Here is a 20,807-nt window from a genome sequence, read left to right as displayed (position 1 = left end):
AAGGAGAGTAGTGCACCAATGAGACAGGGCTGGAGAAATATTTGGGAGAGGGGGAAGGGACAAGTGAGAAGGGACAGGGAGCAGGCAACTCTGTGCTGAGGGGCGATCACGAAGCTGTCAGCTAATGTTTAATGGTGCATGGGCACTGGCACAGCTACCTCGTGTGTAAAAGGGCTTGTGCCTTCTCCCTCACCACAACAAGGAATCTTCAGAGTTGTAGCTGCAAATTGCACATTTTAAAAGGGGGAGGAGGAAGGGAAGGGCAAGGGGAGCGTTGATGCAAAAGTAATTATAGCAGAGATCATATTGAAGTAAGCCTCTGTTACAAACGCTCTCAGCTGTGAAGAATTCAGATCATCATCCACCCTGCAGGGCTCAGGGACTTCTCTGAAATAAATATGTGTAAGTACACTTCCTAATACTGAAGAGGGTGATTTGGCGGATTCTGTGTATCCAGAACCTATTGTTGTATTTTGTCCTCCTTTTTGCATCACCAGGGAAAATTGCCAGGGCACAAGGTATAAGAGGATGTCTAGAATACTTGGTAAATAATACCCCATTCTGTGTTATCCAGGATGCTCTTTTTCCATCTAGTTGTTGCTTTCTGCCCCAGAGATGGTCACAATTCAGTGGCTGCCTGCACATATTTGCTTCAGAAGGCCTCTGAGCATGAGAGTATTTTAAGAATGTTAAATGGTAACAGATTACTTTCAAATTTTAAGGGTCAAGTTTGTTTCTGCTGTAAGTGAGCAACATGCCACTGAGCTCAGTAAAGCTGACCCTATGTCAGAGGTGAAACTGGCCTAGGTTTTAGAAAGTACTTACACACATTTCAAATGCTAAGATCGAATATAGCAGCGTGCAATCCTGAAAATACTTAAAATGGAATGTAACACTTTCTTTCCCAGATTGATTAGGTAGGACCGAATGCAGAATAGTAAAGATGCTATAGAAAGTAAGTTTTTTGTCTGTGCAAACCACTAGGTGAAGCTGGAAATGCAGTATTCCATGTATGGAACAGAGATCCTGAAAAACTTCACTGAAAACTAAAAATAACAGTATGGATAGTTTGCACTGTTTACTGTGGCTCACCATCTGCCATTTCTTTCTTCTTTCGAGAGGCAATAGGAGGTCTGGAAAAAAGAAAAAGCCTGTTAGAATTGGATATTTTCCTGTAAAACGATAAAAAAACACACCCTAGTGTGAAAACATAAATTATTGTCAGAAGTTATTATACATGCTTGTTTCTCAGGAGATTTTGTACGTAAGTATAGCCTAGTAAATTCAACAGAAATGACTCATCGTTTGAAACATATTGATTCTAAATTACTTGGTTACTAGTGCTCTGAAGAAGTCCAAACAAAGGATGCAGTGGTCATTGGCTTCATAGCATACCGATAAGCCTTGCACATGTAGTGACACTAATAATCAATACCCGAAGCAGTAAATGTTTGCACCATCAAACACCCACAGTCAGATGCGGGACAAAACTGCCAATCAGCATTCTCTCCTGTTTTACTTCACACTTGAAATCCCCACTGAAGTACACAGGGGAAAAAACAGGGATGCGGCCCAAAGCCTCTGCCCACGTAGGGCTTGGCAGGTGAGGACTTTCTGTCCTCTGGCTGCTTCCATTCCTATGGAATTTTTTCACCCTTTTTCCGCATACAAATGTTTTGTGTAAGCCCAAACCAGAAGTTTTGAGCCTGTTGTTGGGTCTGGCCTGTGCGTTCTCGGGGCACGCACCCCACCACCCCACCCCACCCCACCCGCCTCCACAGCCACCCTGAGGCATCACCGCCTCAGCTCATGGCGCAGCGGGACCTGCTGCCTGTGCGCCACAGTGTCGAGCTCCCATTAAGACCCGGTAGGGTACAGAAACAAGAGGGTGGAAATAGACGCGCGGACACCTCCGCAGGGCGAGGCGAGCGAACGGGGCGAAGGGGCTGCGCGGGCGGGAGCGGCCGTCGCGTCGGCTGCGACTACAGCTCCCAGGGTGCCCCGCGGCCGCCGCCCGTCCCCATGGCAACAGCGACGCGCCGTCGGCCGAGGAGGCCGGTAATGGCGGCGGGGGAGTCGCCGGTAGGAGCCGGTAAGGGACAGGGCACCCCGCAGGGGGCAGTGGGGCGAGGGCAGGGCGGAGGTGGGGAGTTATGGAGGAGATTTCTTGAGAGGGCAGAGGGGTGCCCAGTGGCGAGTGGGCTGCGCTCCCGCGCTGGACAGGGAGAGCAGAGCAGGGCGGTGTCAGGCCGGGTGGCGGAGTGTGAGGCAGCGTGCTAGGGCCTCGAGGTGGCTGTCAGGGCCTGAGGCAGGGTGCTGAGGTGGGTGTCGGGGCAGGGGGCTGACAGTCAGGGTGTCTGTCATGGCGCCACGGGGGGTTGGGGGCCGCTGGGGCGGTTGGGGACAGCGGGGGGGCGGTTGGGGACAGCGGGGGGCGGTTGGAGCCCACCAGCACCCTGGGGAACCCTGCACTCCTGAGGGTGCTGGGGGAGCTCTGCCTTGTGCGGACCACATCAGGGAGCTGTCTGGGGCCCTCGGAGGAGGGCCAGAGGCACGTCTGAGGGCCCTGGATGCGCCCTTGCCCTTCCTGCATGAGCAGGTGGGCCTTGGCACCCGTCTTGGTTCCCCTAGACCTTGGGCTGCTCTGGCCTGGGGCTCAGCCGTGGGGCTGAGGGACTGCTGCACCCTCCCGGCCCGGGAAGTCAGACTGTTTGATCCTACCAGGACTCCCCATTCCTTTACTTACTCTCTCTTTGCACATAGACTGCAATTAATTCTTCCCTGTGACAGTTTTGCAGTTTCTGGATGCTTGAAATGGCATTTTCATCTCTGACAGATACATTTGACTCTAACTTTTTTTTTTTTTCTGCATTTCTTCCTTCACCATGCATTCTCCTGGTGTTTGTCAATTTCATTCCACCTTCAGCTACAGCTTTTGGGGTTTTTTCTTCATTTCTATAGTAATATCTTCCATTTCATTTCTGTTTCTAGTCCCTCCCTTTTGCTTTTCTGTCATTTCTTCTCCTTTTCCATTTTATTTACTTCTCTGCTCTCGAAGCTGGATGTTGCGGTTCAGCCCACACTTCTCATCAAAACAAATTAAACCAGTAGTTTTAAATTTAATTTAAGCTAATTTGATTTAAACACAGTTTGGCCAGAAAGTGTTGACAGTGCCAAATGAAATTTAAACAGAAATACAAATCTGTGTACCAAGCTGGCCTCTGCCGAATCCTCATCATAAAATATGAGTTCCCATCTCTTAGGGGTTATTGCACTCGCTCAAATTCAGTAGGACCCTGGGCACTCCTCAGTCTTCCACAATGAAGAATTGTTCTGCAAGGGAATGAAGAGTAATGAAAGTGTTTTTATTCAACCTAGAACATTTTGTGCAATTCTAAACTTTTTCATTTTCTTTGGGAGTTACGAGATTCCCCTCTCCCCTTTAAGAAATTTAATTTAATTTAAAATAAAATGTCAGGAAAAAGCAAAAATGCCAACAAAGTAGTTAGAATGTTCTAAAAATATCTTCTTTTTTTTTTTTTAGCTTAGGCTACTTGTTAAAGTTCATCTGAACTAAATATCGTTTTAACCCTCCTCAAATTTCTTTTACATAATTCTCGGCCCCTTTCAGAGCACCCCCTCCTCCAAATATACAGCTTATTCTACTAGTGGGTGAAGTTCTGCATCTATAAAACTATGGTCTGGGTAGTCTTCATGTGACATTAAGAAAATGAAATGGATTGAACTATATCCCAAGAAATATTTTTTACCAGAACTACAATGTTTAAATAGTGCTCCCAGGAGTATGAAGTAATCTGTTGTTCTAATCTCCTGTAGCCTCAGTAGGTAAAAAAATTGAGGTGTAACAGATATTGACAAAGACATAGAAAATTAGTCAGCATTCTATATTTTATGCTAAATATAGTTTTTTTTAAAAAAGCTAAGCAATTAGGAGAGTTCATTTGCTTTGAAAATTAAACTATTGAGAAAAGACAATTCCAGAGGAAGCAGCGTTACCTAGAACCCAATCAAACAAAATGAGATCATCGTCTCATCAGAGAACCATATCTCTGACGATAACAGTGCATTTCAAGTTAAATTTTCTGAGCTATATGAGTGCATAGACATGGAGATAAGTGTCTTACAGTATTTTCAAAAGCAAACAAATATGTTAAGTATAGTTAGGCTGTGAAGAAATTGTTTTCATTAAAAAACTACTGAAATTTTCCCTAACATTTCTTCTGAAATTCTGCAGAAAAACAACGTTTTTATTACATTGTGAGTTTTTATTTAGCAAGCTTTTTTGTTTCTACAAAAAATTCTGACTTGAAAATAAATTAAACAAACAACATTTCAAAAGTTTAAGAAAATCTTTATTTCAGTCGCTAAATCAGGTACTCTGTTGTGCAGCTTTACGTTCTGCTACATCCTCTGTCTATAATTGTAATAATGCAGCGAAGATTTTTTTTCTATTTTAATGCATTATTTAATTTTTTAATCTGATTTGTGATCTAATTATTGAAAAATATGACTGATATTTTTATTACATGAATGCAAAGCTAAAAATACTATAAAACACAATTAGAAATATCTGGTTTCTAGAGACTTGAACACTTATTTTTTTAATATTGTAAAGCACTTTTAAGGTATTGAGCATAAATGCAATTACACTTCTTTTAAATCACATTAATAGTGGAGAAAGAGTATATATTACAGGAAACAAACTATGATATCTATTTACATTCAAATGGTAGTACCTTGTAAATCTTTAGAAAACATATGCCAGCATCATAATAAATTCTGAGATAAAAACTAGTATATTTCATATTGCAGTTCATTCTGGAAACAAACCTACCCACTTACTACAGACCATACGATTATTTTAATGGATTAAAGAGTAATGGCGGGTGGTTTTGAAAGGTAACAGTATTTCTTAGCATGGTTTAATATAGTTGAACACTGTTTAGTAGTGTTTATCTTAAATGTAAACAACTCAATAACATTCTGACTCCTGATAGGTTATGGAGGTCAACTTTTAAGTCTTCTACCATAACACAGTGGTGAACTCAGGTGATTGTTTCCTCCATAGTTTAGTGACAGAAGATAATAAGACAGAACATGGCACAAAAATCAGGGATACTAAAGATTCCTCAAAGCACAGAAGTATCAGAAGCAGCAGCTGTAGCAGAGGTAGTGATTGTAGGCCACACAGCAGAGAATACAGAATTGAAAATTCTCACACTGGCTATTCTGAGGGCTTTGTCAGTGACTTGCTCTGAAACAGCTAGGAGTAGCAAATGTTTAGAAATATAAGGCACTGAGGAGAAGAAAACACAGGAAAAGAAAAAGAAAAAAAGAAAAAAAGGACAGTGTATCTCCCCCCAAGATGATAAAAAACTCACTTTGTTTTCTGGTAGTAGTAAAATGATACTTTCTTTAGAAATATAACTGTTCCCTTTCTTTGGCATTTTTTCAGTAATTAGGAAGACAGAGGAAACAGTTTTTCAGTGAAGAAAAATAATAAATCGTGTTTCAAACACTAGGAAGAGGAGGGAAGGGAGATTCCCTATTGCGTTATCCCACTATACTTGGCGATCTAACAGGCAGAGTAATCACCTGAGATGTCAGAGAACCTTTGCCGTCCTTATTCTTCAGTTTTAATCTGAGGACACTAAAACAGCTCTCCCACATATACTGCAATTTCTAGTTTTGACCATGCACCACATGATGAGTCTGAAAAACCCTTTCCTGAGGAAGGTTACTCAAAAATTAAATGTCTGCACAAAAGTGTCAGTTTTGACCAAAAAGCCAAGTTTTGGCCAGCTTAGTCGTGATGTATCAAGTAAAATAAATTTTATGCTTCAATGAAATGACCATATAGCACTAATGTTTTCTCTTTACATAAATGTTAACAGCAAAGAATCTTTTCATGTCTGCATGTTTTCATATCTAGACCCATACTTTCTTAAATTGCACGATGCTAGGTCAAAAAATTAGTGTAAAACCAATGTCCCTTTCCTGCTGAGCTTCCAAATTTCATCTAGATCTCTCAAATCTACAAGATGCAAATCAACCAATAGGAGAGAAACCACTGATTATCTCTTCTATTATGTGTTATATGCTGTTGTCAAGAAGTCATACTGGCACAAAACTAGCAGACTAGAGAGAATAACCACATTTTTTAAATCCATTTAGCAGAAGAATCATTATTGGCTACTAGCTGTGTTGGGTATTTTAAGTGCTTATTTTTGGTTGTTCATGGCTACTTGAAAAGATCAGTTTCCCAGGAACACAATTTTCACCCTGTATAGAGATGTATAAATTTTACAGTATTTTTGTCAGCTTTTGCAGAAAGGTATTCTCCCATTTCTTTTACATCCTCTCATTCTGTTCTGGCAAAATAAAATAGTAATGCAATGGTTGTTCTCATTTTGCAAATATTTGTGTGACAGCATTCGTGGTTGTATCGTAGTCTTCCTGCAGTGGAATTATTTTACAGAGAACATGCAGGCGTGATGCTTGCTTTGTTTTTTACCTCTGGTGAGTTTTTTTCACAGCACCTGTTAGTTTTGCTCACTGCAGAAGGTATTGAACGTGTCTGACCTCAACTGACTGCTAGAATTTCTCTGCTTACTCCAACCTCCATGATAGTCCTTATTAATCCACTTAAAACATACGCGGAAAATTAACTGCCCTGCCCAAATCACAGCCTCTCCTCCTTTTAAGGATTCCTGATCTCAGATTCTTTCTATCCTTTCCTTTTGCTATCACATTGAATTCGATAGTCTGTTCTCCCTGCATGGCTGTGTATGAGCGGGGCCCTACCAGCTTGCCCCTGCTTTCTCTCCTCTACCAACAGAGCTATCAGAACAAAGACCATCTGGTTTGTATCCTGAAACAGTGGAGTGGATCAGGTACTTCAGGAATGAGAGCAAAGGACAGCCAAAACTGTGTAGCAGACCCCCTTCATACTTTCCTCGAACTCTCTGCCTCCAACACCGGGCACATGGGCATTAGGCCCTGCCATGGGAAGGGGCGGACCAGAGCTGGGCTGAAGCTGTGGAGAAAAGGCTGGTGTGGCTGCTACTGGCAAGGAAGGAGAGAGAGAGGGAGAGCAATAGGTGCCGCTGCCGCAGGCAAGAGCCCTTTCCCCACTGAAGCCACCATCCCACATGCCTCTGTCTTCCTAGATAACACTCTTACCGTAGCTTTCCACTATTCTGGCTTAGGTCATGGAAGCAGGAGGTCCATGGCATGGTGGTGCCCTAGGCAGTGTCCTGCTTTACTTTTCCTACCACTGATTTGATGTTGCTTCCCATCTGCAATGGGGTATTCTGGTTAGGGCCTGCTCTGGTAAAGAGTTTGTGTGCAGAGCACCCATTGGATTCAACAGAAGTGCTTGAAAAGATCTGTCCTATTCCTCTGGTGTTTTTTAGGTTAGGACCCTGCCTATTTTACCCATAAAATGTTATGTGATCTATAAATTGTTATAATAAACTTCTGGCAAAATACTGCCTGAAATGTTTTGAGAGCCATAGTGAAATTTGGTATGTGCCTGAAAGAGGGGAAGATGCTCAGATTTAGTCTTAACTGCTTTCAAATTCTAATTATGTTTCAGGAAAGGAAAATGAGAGTAATTCACTTAGAATGCTGGCCATGAAGAAAGGCAAATGGCAGTAATATACTTAGAATGCTAGCCCATAAAGATTTTTTTCAATTGCTGTATATAAACTGTGCATAACTGCATAACTATTCTGTACTAATGTAAGGTTTAAAAATGCAGTTCAATTCACAGCTGACTGGAAAATTCTAGCAAGCTGGTTAGAAATCCTAGCTGCAGAGAAATCTAACCATGTGCTATCGTGATCACCTTGATTTTTGAGTTCTTGCAGACCCGTAGATTACTATGATGGTTTTTTTTTCCCCTATTCAAGGTATAGGTCCTTCCTCTTGGGAATCTTTCTAGATGGGATGAATTTGATTCATCAGTCCCCAGATCATGCCTACGTTAGCAAAGTGCATGATTTACAGAGAGAAAATTTGTTTCCATTGATACTGAAGTTAACATAAACATATGTTACTAAGTTATTCCCAGAGTATTGTTGCTGTTTGTCTCTGAAGACACCACCTGTGTAGTTACCTTTATTAATGGAAAGTAAGCACGATGGCTCTTTCGAATGAAAATGGCTTCAGAGAATGAAAGGAGGGAACTTTGACCTACTTTAGACCTAGTTAGTTATGGCCCAGCGCAGCCACAGAAATGCATACACAGAGATATAAAATCTTTAATGGATTTATCTGTGAAATACTTGAACAGTGGGGTCTTGGTATAGATCCTGGGCATTTTGTCAAATATACCACAGTTAGGTAGCTTGAATGAGCAGTATATGAGGTTTATATGAGCAGTAGAGATACAGTGATTTTGCTTGTCTCAAATCATTGCTATATATCAATGTCAGTTTACTTTGATCTGAATGCAGGAGGAAAAAAAATGGCAGCTGAGAAGATACTACATCAGAATTCTTCATTTTTAAGCCTGCAGAGTAGAGTGATTTCCCAGAAAAAAAATGCAATGGCTCAGCAAATATCATCAGCAGGACTTCACAGAATTAAAGAACTGAAGAATGAAATATTTGATTTAAAGCACAAATTAGAAGCATCAAGCTTAGAAAACCACATTTTGAAAAAGCTTCAGTGTCGATACTCGAAAGCAATAAGCAGATACAAAAATGCAGAAAGTAACTTGCCAGATCTTTTAGCAAGTCATTGTAATGAGGTGACAGCTTTAAAGAAACTCCTGAGGATGTCTCAGGAGGATGAGAGAAGTACATCCAGGAAGCTCAGAAAAGTTGAAGCAGAGCTGCTAAAAACTAAAGATGCTTTGCAGACCTTGCATATGCTTTCAGGAGACAAAGCTCTTGCAGAGAAAGAGGAGCTTAGTCACAGATTGTCAGTCCTTACAGAAAAAATGGAAATGAACGATAAGAGAATACAGGTAATATGTGCATATCATTGTATTTGTGAAACAGTAATTCTGTGCAAGAACAGTGGAATGTTTTTAGCTGCTTCTTGTCACGTTAATGATTCTGATACAATCTCGTAACATTGAACAGTCTTTTTAGTCCAGTGCTATCCTGAGTGTAAGGTACTAAAAATGGCAGAAGTACCCCTTTCCAGAGCTTTAAAATCTGGCAGAAATGTATGAGTGGATTAAGTTTGGCAAGAAAGATCTTTAAGGAATTAATTAAGTCCTATGCCTTAACCCTGTTAGGTCAGAAGCGTAGCGTACAGCTGGAGAGCAATATTCAGCAGAGTGTCTACTCTGCTCCCTGCCAGCAGCGTGGGGTACCCAGGCTTGCTTGGGCTGTCCGGCCACAACAGCACAGACCCTAATTTACCCTGGCAAAGCACGGGATTAGTCACACATGGAGATCACCAAGCTGCTGCTGATCTACTTCCTCGAACAATCAAAGCTGGCTTATCTGGAACTAGCACCGTTATTTTTACTCGGCGCTGGTGAGCAACATGGACATACCTGCATCTCACTTATTACTGTCACTCACTGTAGTCAGCTGTAAGGCAGCTGCTGAGTTAGGCAGTAGTCAAGTGTCCTAGATTTTAGGGTTGGTTGTGTTGTTGTTTTATTATACAACTGTAGCAAAAGGCTGATGGGCGTTTAAGAGGAGATAATTCATCTCCTTTTAATATCTCATGGTTCTTTACTCTTATTGAACCTTTCACAGAAAGACAGGACTACAGTTTTTAATGCAAAACGGGAAGAGTGAAATTTCCATCTCCTCCAGGAAATAATTTCTATTTTCTATGGGGTACATTATGCACAGAATTAAAAAGAGCCAGGTAATCTTAGAGGCATTTCACCGTCTGAAAAGCTAAGTCTGAAGTACATTTATTACATGAAAGAAAACTAAAATACAAACAGCTGAATTCAGACACTCTTCTGAAAACTTCCTATTTACAGACATTCCAGTGAGCAGCCATAAGAATCTTGCAGGATTGGGTGTCCACCTCACAATGTTAGTAATTATAATTTCAGTGCATGGCACTGGGTTCTGATGGTAGAGTACTCAATAAAGTATGCAAAAAAATTACCTAGTTTTCCTTTACATTAAGCCTCTATTAACTGCTGCCACAGTTAATAGACCTGAGTGTGAACAGAAATGTTCTCTTAACATTTCTCAAAGGTTATTCTATTCATTAATCCATCAGAAAGGTAAGGTACAGCCTTATTTTTCGTGTTCGAATGCCAAACAAAAATATTTTTTTTGTTGTTTAGTAAAATTAGTTTTTAAACCAGGTTTTCCTCATTTTTAAAGTTGTTTTTCAGATACTTCATCATGATTTCATGCATTTTTTACAATAGAATATAATTATTGGAAGCTTCTAATTATGTTAGCATGCTTGGTTTTTAGATCTGGTAAGAACTGAGATTTTCAACAGTCATACTGAGTACATCCGTTTTGTAAAATATGTGATTTTTTTAAGAGCCTAGAAAAGCAGCTGAAGTCATCAGTTGCAACCTTTAATCGACAGTTGGCAAATGAGAACAAGAAAGCTGTGGAAGCTGGGATAATTACAAAGCACTTGCAAATGGAAATTAACTCTCTTCACCAAAAAATTAAGGTATTCAAGATTTTAAACAGGTTTCTGTTCCTACAAGAAGATTCAAGTATTTAATGCTATCTATTACCTTTGCCACATCTATATTATTTAGTAATGGTATTTTTGTTTCCTACTTGAGTCTATAGACTACCAAAAAAAGTCAAAATATAAAATGATGAAATTATTGTGGGATCTATTTGTCAGAAGTTAAAAGTAGTTCAATAACTAATCAAAACAGAGATTAATGCATTACAATTTGAACAAATAATCACCACCAACTTGTTATGATTTTGATAGATCCATGTCAATATATTCATTTACTAACTTTTAATGAGCTCCCTTACAGAAACACTTCCAAATCAAAATGAGCCAAGTATTACAATCTGCAAAACTAGAGTTTAACAGAAAGACATATGTAAATGTTTCAATAGCTTGTTTCAAATTCCAGCTTGGGTTTTAGACAAATATTTTTGGGACAAATATATCCAGTTCAACATTCACAGTAACGCTTGTAAACCAAACATACAGGAAAACCTAAAAGTGACACTAAATAGAAATAGAAACAAAACTGCCATGAATGATATGTCATATGAGTTGTAAACAAGAAGACCCTCGTGGCTTTTTAATAATTGGAACTGTATTTGTAACACAGTTAAAATATACTTTTCTTCATTTCTATGTAAAGTGTCCGATCTGCCTGTTGATCCCACTAGGGAGCTTCTCTTTCTAAATGGAATCAAATGTCTGTGAAAGATGTTGTTATGGGAAGTTTTCCCCATTGTGAAGGGCAGAGTTGGCAACTCCTGAGGATTCGTGGAGATTTGCATTTCTGTACAGGGGCAGTTTGTCCCTGTTACCCATGTATCAGATGCAGAAACTTTCCTCCTGATATTTGGCACCAACCAGGCTGCCCAGCTGCAAAACCTCAGTGAGCTGCTGGGAAAGGAAAAAAGTACAGTGCTCTTCCCAGGCCCCATATCAAAGTCCCCCACAACAGCACTTGCAGTGCTATTACCCTGCCAGAGTCTGATCTCCCCCTATATGTGCAGATGTGGGAGACGGGAATAATTATAGTCCCAGGAACGCTAATGTGAAACTGTTCCAAAATGCAAATTTTTCTAGAGTACAGTTCCCACCTTAATGCCTCTCTAAAATATTTCTGTTATTTATTTCATGTGTTTTCCTCACTGTTCTGTATGTGTGTCCAGTTCTCTTAATGTTAGATTCACAAAACCTTCTCTTGTTTTACCTTGAAGAAGACCAGACATGCTTATTAACCTTATTTCTGAGCCAGAACAGAGTTTATTCTTACACAGTCATAGTTTTGGGCACCTGGCTTATTCAGACCATTCAAGGTATTCAGACACACAATTCCCTTCCAGATCAACCTGTATCTCCAAATTAAACATAGATCTTATTTTTTCACACTAAAAAATGATGTGGTAAGAGTGTTACTGAAATATCTCTTCCATGTTTAAGATGGATTTCAGTATGGAAAGAGGACTGTCGCTAAATACATTTTAAACTTGTGCCTCTGAAGTTTATGTCACCTCCCAAGCAATAGGTTGTAAACCAGAACTAAGCATATTGTAACCAAGGGCACTGAGCTAGTAAAAAAAAAAAAAATAAAGAAAAGGAAGTAAAGCCAAAAATTACTTAGTCTGAAACAAATAACCGGGAACAACAAATGAAAAAATCCTTAGAGAAGGCTTCCTCTTCTGACCGTTGTGTTAAGAAAAAGATCACGCAGGTGTGTTCTCAGCCTTAAAAAGGGAGAATTTTGGTTTGGCTCAAGAAAGAAAATGACAGATTCCTATTTATGTAAATGACAAAGTCATCACATGGCCTGGCACAAAACAAAATTGCTGGCAGTTTTCTCTCAATATGGGAAAAGTAAGTTGGTAAAAAGTAATTCTTTGTGCATATTAAAAGCTTAATAGTGTTTATTTCTTCTTAGGAAAAGGATCGGCAACTTTATGTAAAAAATATCTATGCAAATTGGATGCCTAAAATCCCAAAAGACGAAGGTGATTCAGTACCTCATGAAAAAAGTACGTGTATATTCATTTTCCTTTGTCGTTTAGTTATTTAAAACTGTTTTATAACTGGGACATATATTCCCAAATAAAAGCCAGTATTGTACCTTACATGGGCTAAAAATATTCTCGCACATGCAATATGAAGAGAAGTACTTGGTGTTTTGCTCATTTATTTTATGAATACAAATAGATGATGTGTTTTAAATATTTAACCTAAATTTCATCATGAATAGCATTTAATACACAGAGTTTTAGTATACTAACAGTAACAGTGGAGTAGTGCTGCTATTTTAAGTGTCTATTTGCATCAAGAGCTGATTGCCTGTTTGTTTAACAAGGTGAAGCTATCAGTCCACAAAGCTTTTGCAGGCTAATTTTTGTTCAGGCTCTTCCCTTTGACTTGGCCTGGGGAAGCAGCCACCCTAGACCTAGAATTCCCACAACATGGCTCACTAAATCAAAGTGCCTCACAAACAACCCTCCTGTAGTTACTAGTTTTAGTACAGACTTTCAAAGTGCTTTTATATCAGCAAAAAATAATGACTTTAATTGGGTCTTTAAAAACTGTTTTCTCATCTTTAAAATCCTTAGACCCTGTAACTTATAAATAGCAGAGATGCTTCAATGTCTATTATTGAAGCTTCTGCAACTTGCATTTTGTTGAGGTGAAAGGAGAGGAGGAGTTTTCAGATACAAGGTTTAGGAAGTTTAAAGGCTAGTCTGATGATCTTACTGTCAGCTTATCTCAGAGAAGAGAATGTTTCTCTTTAGTAGTCCTTTGTTTTTCACCTGGAGTAAATTTAAATGGGCAAGCCAGTTATTGTATATCCTCTCTATTAATTCTATCAACAGAATTGATGTTATTTAGAATAACACAGCAGAATGATAGAAAAGAACAATAGAAAGTTAATTCTGTCAAGTAAGAAAGACCTCTTTTGTAAAGAGTATTTCTTTCACATGGATGCTTAGACAGGTATTGGAGAGAAATACCTGTGGTATGCAATCTTGTCTATCAGCCATTCCAAGAGCAGCTACCTTGTGTGGGATTCATCTGCCTAATTATAGGCATCCAGTGCCATTTGAGATGTCCTAGCACATTCTGCCTGACCCTGTAATTGTTGTAGTTTTTGTTTCAGAAACTGAAAGAGGGCAGATTTAGATTAGATATAAGAAAGAAATTCTTCACTCTGAGGGTGGTGAGGCACTGGAACAGGTTGCCCAAAGGAGCTGTGGATGCCCCATCCCGGGAAGTGTTCAAGGCCAGGTTGGATGCAGCTTTGAGCAACCTGATCTAGAGGAAGGTGTCCCTGCCCATGGCAGAAGGGTTGGAACTGGATGATCTTTAAGGTCCCTTCCAACCCAAACCATTCCATGATTCTATGACACGGGTGTCCTGTTGCTTCTGTCTAATATTGGCCAGCCTTATGTGGATACCTCGAATACTCAAGGGCATCTCAAATACCATTAGGCACCTGTGTTCAGACAAGTGGATCCCATCCCTTGAACTGAGGGAGCTAAAAACAATTAACAAATCATACAAACCAAGGACTGCTATATTGCCCATGTGCTCGCTATATTCATCACGGACAAAAATCAAGATCGTTTTCTTGAAGCATTTATAAATTCCTAATTGTCATGTGCTTTGATGTAGTATCTAGAATTTACTAATAAAGGTGTATTATACAGAAACTAATAAACAGTTTTTAAGTTCTTTCCCCACATTAAAAGTAATATTTTGCCTCCTACTCCGGATCATAAACATTCTGTCAATATTTTCAAGGAGAGCTTTCTGCACAACAAACTTACACCCTTTAATTTTGGATAATGATCTGAACATTGACTTCCCTGGGTTAAGCACCTCTTTAAAATACTGGTCAGATATTCCTGCTCCTAAACCGAAGGAGGAACTGGAACTTTCTTCATATGGGTACCGAAGAGCACTTAAAATTTACATGGTACCAAATATATCTGCTGGAAATATTGTACATGCCCACAGAATTCTTCAAATCATGGTATCAGTACAAAGTCTTACAGTATTCTATTGCTTATTTCTTTCTTCTTTGTTGCCTTTGCAAACCCATCACTCTGCCTTAACTACAAGTGAATTACAGGGAAAAGGTTGGTAATTCAAATTGTAAAATTAAGAAACACAAATTCCTACGTCTTATCCAAAGTCAGATGAGTTTTTTATGAAGCTCTGAATTCCAGTTTTAATTACATCACATAACCAGCTGTGGGTTTTTTAATTATACTCACATGTGGACTTGTCCAATATTGCTATTTAAATTACAGTATTTAAATCACTGTTTTCTGTTTAAGTTCTTCTTGTCTTTAAGCAAGATAAGGGAGCTTAGTTGGAGAGATACCTGATATTTTGTAACGAAATGGTTCCAAGCCAAGTTGTCTGATCTTTTGGTATTTTTGGCCAATAAAGGTTTCATTCTCTGCCAGTTAATAGAAACAGATGATTTAGAAATCTAGAATTCGAATTACTGAGAATTGTTTTTCCTTTTAACTATTAACTTGAATTTCCTATAACAGACGTAGAAAGAGCTACTTCTTCAAGTAGTTATTTTCTATTCTGTGTTTGCAAAAATTTTTACCCAGCAGGAAAGAAAAAAAGAAACACGGGGCTGCATTTTTTAACACTCCTGATAAATAGCTGAAGGTAGGCTTGCTTAGGTCATCAGAAAGGTCTATGTACATAAATAAAATTGATTTATTGAACGAAGCCATTAATTTCATAAACCCTCCATGAGAGCAGTTTGCTTAGTTGTCGGGTGGTCACACCTGCTCATCTAGAGGTACAGCTCCCCCTAGTTCTGAATCTGAGGAATGCTCCGCTGATTTCGGCTGAAAAAGCAGCTGGTACTTGCTGGTTTCCTGTCAAAAGGCAAAACTAATTCCCTCCACCTCATCAGGGCCGTTCCTTCAAGAGTAATCCTCAAATTAGTTACCAACATCCTTATTACCACCAAGCTGCAAACATTTGAAGAGCACCATTTTTATGGGTAGTCTTTCTCTGATTTCAGAGATCAAAATCGGGAATAAGGTCGAATGTTGATGTAGGTACAGTCGCATTTTTGGTGCTGGGCTAGTGCCTTTCTCAGCTACTGTACTCATGTTGAAATTATTCTAAAAATAGGAAAGAACAATATACTCACCTTCCCCATCCCCTCTCCATTCAGCTATTTCTTTAAATGTCTCATTCAATCCCTTGGAATCTTTTTCCAAAGGCCATAGCTATTTCAGACAGCGTTAAGCGTTTCCTCTGAGGAGTTTGGTTCCATAGAGCCTTACATAAGTGCTTATCTTGGAGAAAGGTGAGTAACCAAGTCAGAAGGCATAAAAGCAAACATGTTTATTACACTCTGCGAGATCCAGATTTAGGAACCTGAAAGCTGAGGCCTCATAACAGACCTTTTAAATTTACATTAGAATGTTACCACACACGTTAAGGCTCTTTGGGCTCTAGGTTATAGACGCATTTGTTGGACTTTGCGTATTCTATCTGGTAGGACTTTGTAGAGCTAAAACTTAAGTATATTTATGAGGTACTGGATGAATGGATGAATGAAAACCCTCAGAAGTCCAGGTAGCTATGTTTGTGTTCCAGTTTCAGCATTTATAGATCAGGCAGAACAAAGAATTTCATTATTAAAGTGCATTAAGACATGCAGCAAAAAAAAAAAAAAGTTTCAACCCTCGGCCACATACCAGTATTATCTGTCGTCAAAGATATCTGTTGTCTATACCAACAATATAATTCTAGAAACTGCAGTATTACTAACAATTGTCCTTTTTCAATAGGTCTTAGTGTAAACAGATCAGTACAAGTAGATAAACAAAGTTTTAGATCACTGCTGCTGTCACAGTATCGTACTCTGGAAACAAAAAGAAGTCCAATTCAGCTGACAAAGGTATGAAAGATCTGGATCCAATCCCTTGTTTAAGCTCTCCATTAAGCTGTATGTTATTCTGCAAGTTTTAATAATATGCCTCAATAGCCTGATCCATCATCTTAACTTTTAGGATGTGGATTTTGTGTGAGTGTAATTATATTACAGAAAATATGTAGGACAAACATTGTGATACGAAATAAGAACACAATAGTAACAGAAATTATTCATCTTTTTGTAAGCACTGCACTGACTGTGTGCTTTTAGAAATCGCTAAACAAGTATTCTCTCATTATTGTTAACTTTAATTGCCAATTATAGGAGGAAAATTCTTCCGAAGATAAGAATCAAAAAGCTAAAACAAATGAAGCATACACAGATGCCCAATGTGGGACAGAAAAGCAATCAACCAAGAAAATACCAAAGCCAGAAACTTTTAGCCACACACATACAGGTATATTTTAACATTTTTTCTCAGAAACTCATTTGGTCTTTTCAAAAGTTGAATGAACCAATGGTATTGGTAATTTACATGGGTCTGACAGCCATTAGCTGGCACCTGACTGACAGGAACTAGTTCAACCAAATAATGTATTAAGGGTCACTGAAATCCAGCTGCTGGCAGTGCTGCACTGAGAGCAGAGAGGCTCCACAGTAGAAGGCACCTCCATACTGCCGTACTTCTAAAAGGTGTTCCTGGTCACGCTGGTTAAAAGTCAGTGCTTTATGTGTAAAAGTAAACTTCAGTCAATAGTTTGATAATTCCACGCTAATCAAATACTGATCTCAAACTGTTGGTTGTGAATCTTCATCATAGCTGATGTCAGCATGTATTTCTGGCTCAGGATCTATTGCTGAAAAAGGAAAAGGACTTCTTCAAGGGCTGGGAGTATCTCCTCATTACAGTGATCACTGTAAATAGATTTTATGTGAATCTCAGCCATGGATTGTGTTCTCATATAACGGATATATGCAAGGGACTCATCTAAAAACACCTTTACTTGGAAGAGATTGTATAGAACAGAAGAAACCAATGCATCTATTCCTTAATCTGAGTGTTTCTTTCTAAAAATATTAATGTTGTTTTCATTAATTTTTTCATTAGTGAGGCTTGTAGAAAGAGCCAAGATCTGAATGCCATCATGCTAAATACTTCACAAATGGTAGGAGACATAACATGACCAAAAGGTCACGCTTTTGCAGAAGTGAAACAGGTTGTTGAGGTCACTTACTTACTAGGTCAGTAACAGAGCTCGTAACCTGGAATGTGTTAACTCCTGTATTTGGTACTCCGCCTTTTCAGCATGCAGCCTTTCCAGACCCCACCAGGTAACTGAAGTCACCATTTGTCTTTGAAATCTCCTTTTAAAATTGACAGAAAACACAAGTCTTCTGATTCTGCCTGTGAATCTCTCTCCTCACTGATCGCCAGATTTGCTTCTGGCTGTTTCCCACTGATGGTATTAGACTTATTTATTGAAGTCTTATTTTGCCGTATTAGTTATTGCAACTTCATACTTCCCCTTTAAGCTTGGACTCTCTCTCTCATTCCGGAGGTACTCTCGAGTCTCTCCAAAGCACAGAACCTATTATAATTGGTCCCCTGCAGCAGACAAACGTATTTAGTGTAGGCATTCAGTATACACATACCTTTATCTACTAAAAAGCAGAGCCAACTCATTTGTAGGTTAGAGAGTTGCAGTATATTCTGCTCCACACAATAAGTATTTGTGTTGCCACTTAAGGGAGAGAAAGTCACACATATATTTAAGTTCCATTTAAAAGCAAGAAAATTACCATTAGAGTTTAGATTTCGTGGTTTCTCTGTTGCATTTTTCTGGCCTTACATTTAGCCATTACCGATTATATTTGCATGCTAATTCATTTAATAAAATTAAACATAATGAAAAATGTAAAAATAAAGATATTTAACTGGATTCAAGGGCACAATGATCTTATTTAAATCTTGCCCCATCCTGTTATATTTATTAGTAAATAGCATTATCATAACCCTCAAGACTGAAATACAGTCAATAGTAACAACTTAAGCAATGAAATCAGGAAGTAAAACTTGCTCTCATTAGCGCTTCATGATTCTTTAAGTTCCTAGGCAATTTAAGAACATTCCTAAAGCCTGCAGTATTTCATTTCAGAGTATTTAAGGGAGGGCAGACTACTGATAGAAGAATACACTTGCTTGGAATTTATGAAAGAAGAAAAAGAGACAGATGTGCTTAAACGGGAGCTGAAAAAACTGATGAAAACTGAACAAACAGATCCTCTAAGTGACAGAGTAAAAGAGAACAATAAAGAGAAAGATGCAGTGGAAGACTATGAAAAAGAAGCAAAAAAGCCAGATGAACAGCTAAATGACAGCGAGGGGAGTAAATGTGTCACTCCAGAGCTAACAAACAAAACACTTATTAGGCTGAAAAGCCCCCACATACTCTCAGAAGCCACTGAGAATTTGCATGATGGGCTTCCCACACCACGTACAAAACCCCAAGCAGGCAGTCTTTGCAGCCGTAGACACGCAGGTCAGGCCTGCAGTGAAACAGCTGAATCAGAAGAGAAAAATTCCTTTGGGCTGCATGAACCATCTTTTAGTAAAGTTACCAGAACAGGGCGGGAGGACAGTGGCACTGAAGCAGAAGGCTGCGCTCATATGACATTTGCTGAAAGGAAAAACAGTCTTATGAAAGAACTCTTTGGACCAGGCTGTGTTTGAAGAGACAACCATTCAAGTTCTAACATGAGAGGAATGGAGAAAGAGAAGTGAGAGGATGCAGGATTACACAAGCAAATTTCAGCTGCCTCTACCAGTTCATAATGTAAAGCATCTAACACTAATGAAATCGTTAAGTGGTTACAACCTCATGTGAATGCACAAACTAATTATTTTGATATTTAGTTAAGTACGTCAACTTAGCTTTACTCTGAAATTATGGGCATTTAAAATATTTTTTTTAAAAAACAATGTTTTTACCTTCATTAAAGGCATGTTAAACCTTAGAAGTACTGAGAATTTCTTTCAATGATTTTTCCAAAATGATAATCAAGTTGTCACAAATGAACATTCTTCTTGGTCCATGTGCATCCACGTGAACGCATATATGTCTTAGTGAGAGTGCCTTAACAATTATGACATTTTTACCTGTTATCAGGTGTCAAAGTTAGTCCTTGTTTTGTAATTTTCAGTTTTTTGCATTCTCTCTACAGTTGGAATTTTGAAGCCAATTATTCGTTAGCTAGCTGGAGTGAGCAATCTGCTTTCATAAGGTTCATTGTTGGGTTAGTACCAACAATGTCATAAAAGAAAATAATTTTTGATTTTCTTCGCTCCTGAAATAGCTTCCAGAATTCACACATAATAAAAATAATTTGCTATTACATTGTTTTTGCTTAGCATTATAAAGCTCTAAAGCTTCATTCTTTTCCACTGTTAGAACTTATCAAAGCAGTTTGCCTGGTAACTTCCACAGCTGACATCCAAAGATGAATGTGCAAGAGTAAACTATTGTTTTGGAGAAGTCAGGCATATCCAGTTCTCAAAAAGCCTTTAAAAATCCTGTGTTTAAGGTTATGTAAGCAAGGGTAGGAGGATTATGTTTTAGTGATTCATGAAACGTTTGCTAAAATGTGAAGTTAGGGAAAACTATGTATATTCTATTAATATTAAAAGACAGTAGTACTTAAAAAAAAAAAACCCACTAACAAATCCTTCAAGAAATTATACCGCAAAAGATGATTTAAGACATTTCGATCTGAACCTACTTGCAGCATGTTTTCTTTTCAAAATTTTGAAGGTTTTTCCTTGAAGTAGTGCTTAAGCTGTACAGGGGACAGGTTTCAAAGAATGACACTGTGCAGTCAGGAGAGCGGTGTTTCGCACTATGAAACATTAATCCTTCTACAAGGCCTTTACTGCTGTCCCAAAGCTGGGAGCCAACAAGCCCACAGTTTTGCCCTTACTCACCCGAACGTTCGATGACTGCAGCTGACAAACTACCCGTTTGATGACTCCAGGCAAAGTGTGGACAAACAGCAAATGCCATTGTGAAGATGTTAAACCATGCTACTTTTCTTGGCTCCACCGTGCTGAACTCCGTAACAAGCGAAGCAGAAATACCATTAGCCACATCTTTAGATTCACAAATATGTCGATGCCACAGTTAAATAATCTGTCCCGAATACTTTACAAAAATAATAAATTAGGCCTCTTGATTCCAACAGTATCTCCTGATGCAGG

At 38.9% G+C, this 20,807-nt stretch overlaps 1 protein-coding gene across 1 annotated transcript; it reads left to right on the top strand.

Annotated features, from left to right (window-relative positions):
* Positions 1–1,809: 1,809 nt before the first annotated feature.
* Positions 1,810–19,286, top strand: LCA5L (lebercilin LCA5 like). The gene is made up of 7 exons (XM_086622608.1): positions 1,810–2,092; positions 8,481–8,995; positions 10,504–10,641; positions 12,578–12,677; positions 16,470–16,579; positions 16,880–17,012; positions 18,712–19,286. Exons 1-7 carry the CDS (start codon positions 1,810–1,812, stop codon positions 19,284–19,286), a joined length of 1,854 nt encoding a protein of 617 aa, XP_086478734.1.
* Positions 19,287–20,807: the final 1,521 nt, after the last annotated feature.

Source organism: Tauraco erythrolophus, chromosome 1 (genome assembly GCF_009769465.1).
Source record: "Tauraco erythrolophus isolate bTauEry1 chromosome 1, bTauEry1.pri, whole genome shotgun sequence".
NCBI lineage: Eukaryota > Metazoa > Chordata > Aves > Musophagiformes > Musophagidae > Tauraco > Tauraco erythrolophus.
This window is presented reverse-complemented; position numbering and strand designations above follow the sequence as displayed.

Coding starts and splice junctions, on each gene's coding strand:
- LCA5L (XM_086622608.1), top strand. CDS start 1,810: ATGGCGCAGCGGGACCTGCTGCCTGTGCGCCACAGTGTCGAGCTCCCA. Junction 8,996..10,503: donor TGAACGATAAGAGAATACAG/GTAATATGTGCA, acceptor GATTTTTTTAAG/AGCCTAGAAAAGCAGCTGAA. Junction 16,580..16,879: donor GTCCAATTCAGCTGACAAAG/GTATGAAAGATC, acceptor TGCCAATTATAG/GAGGAAAATTCTTCCGAAGA.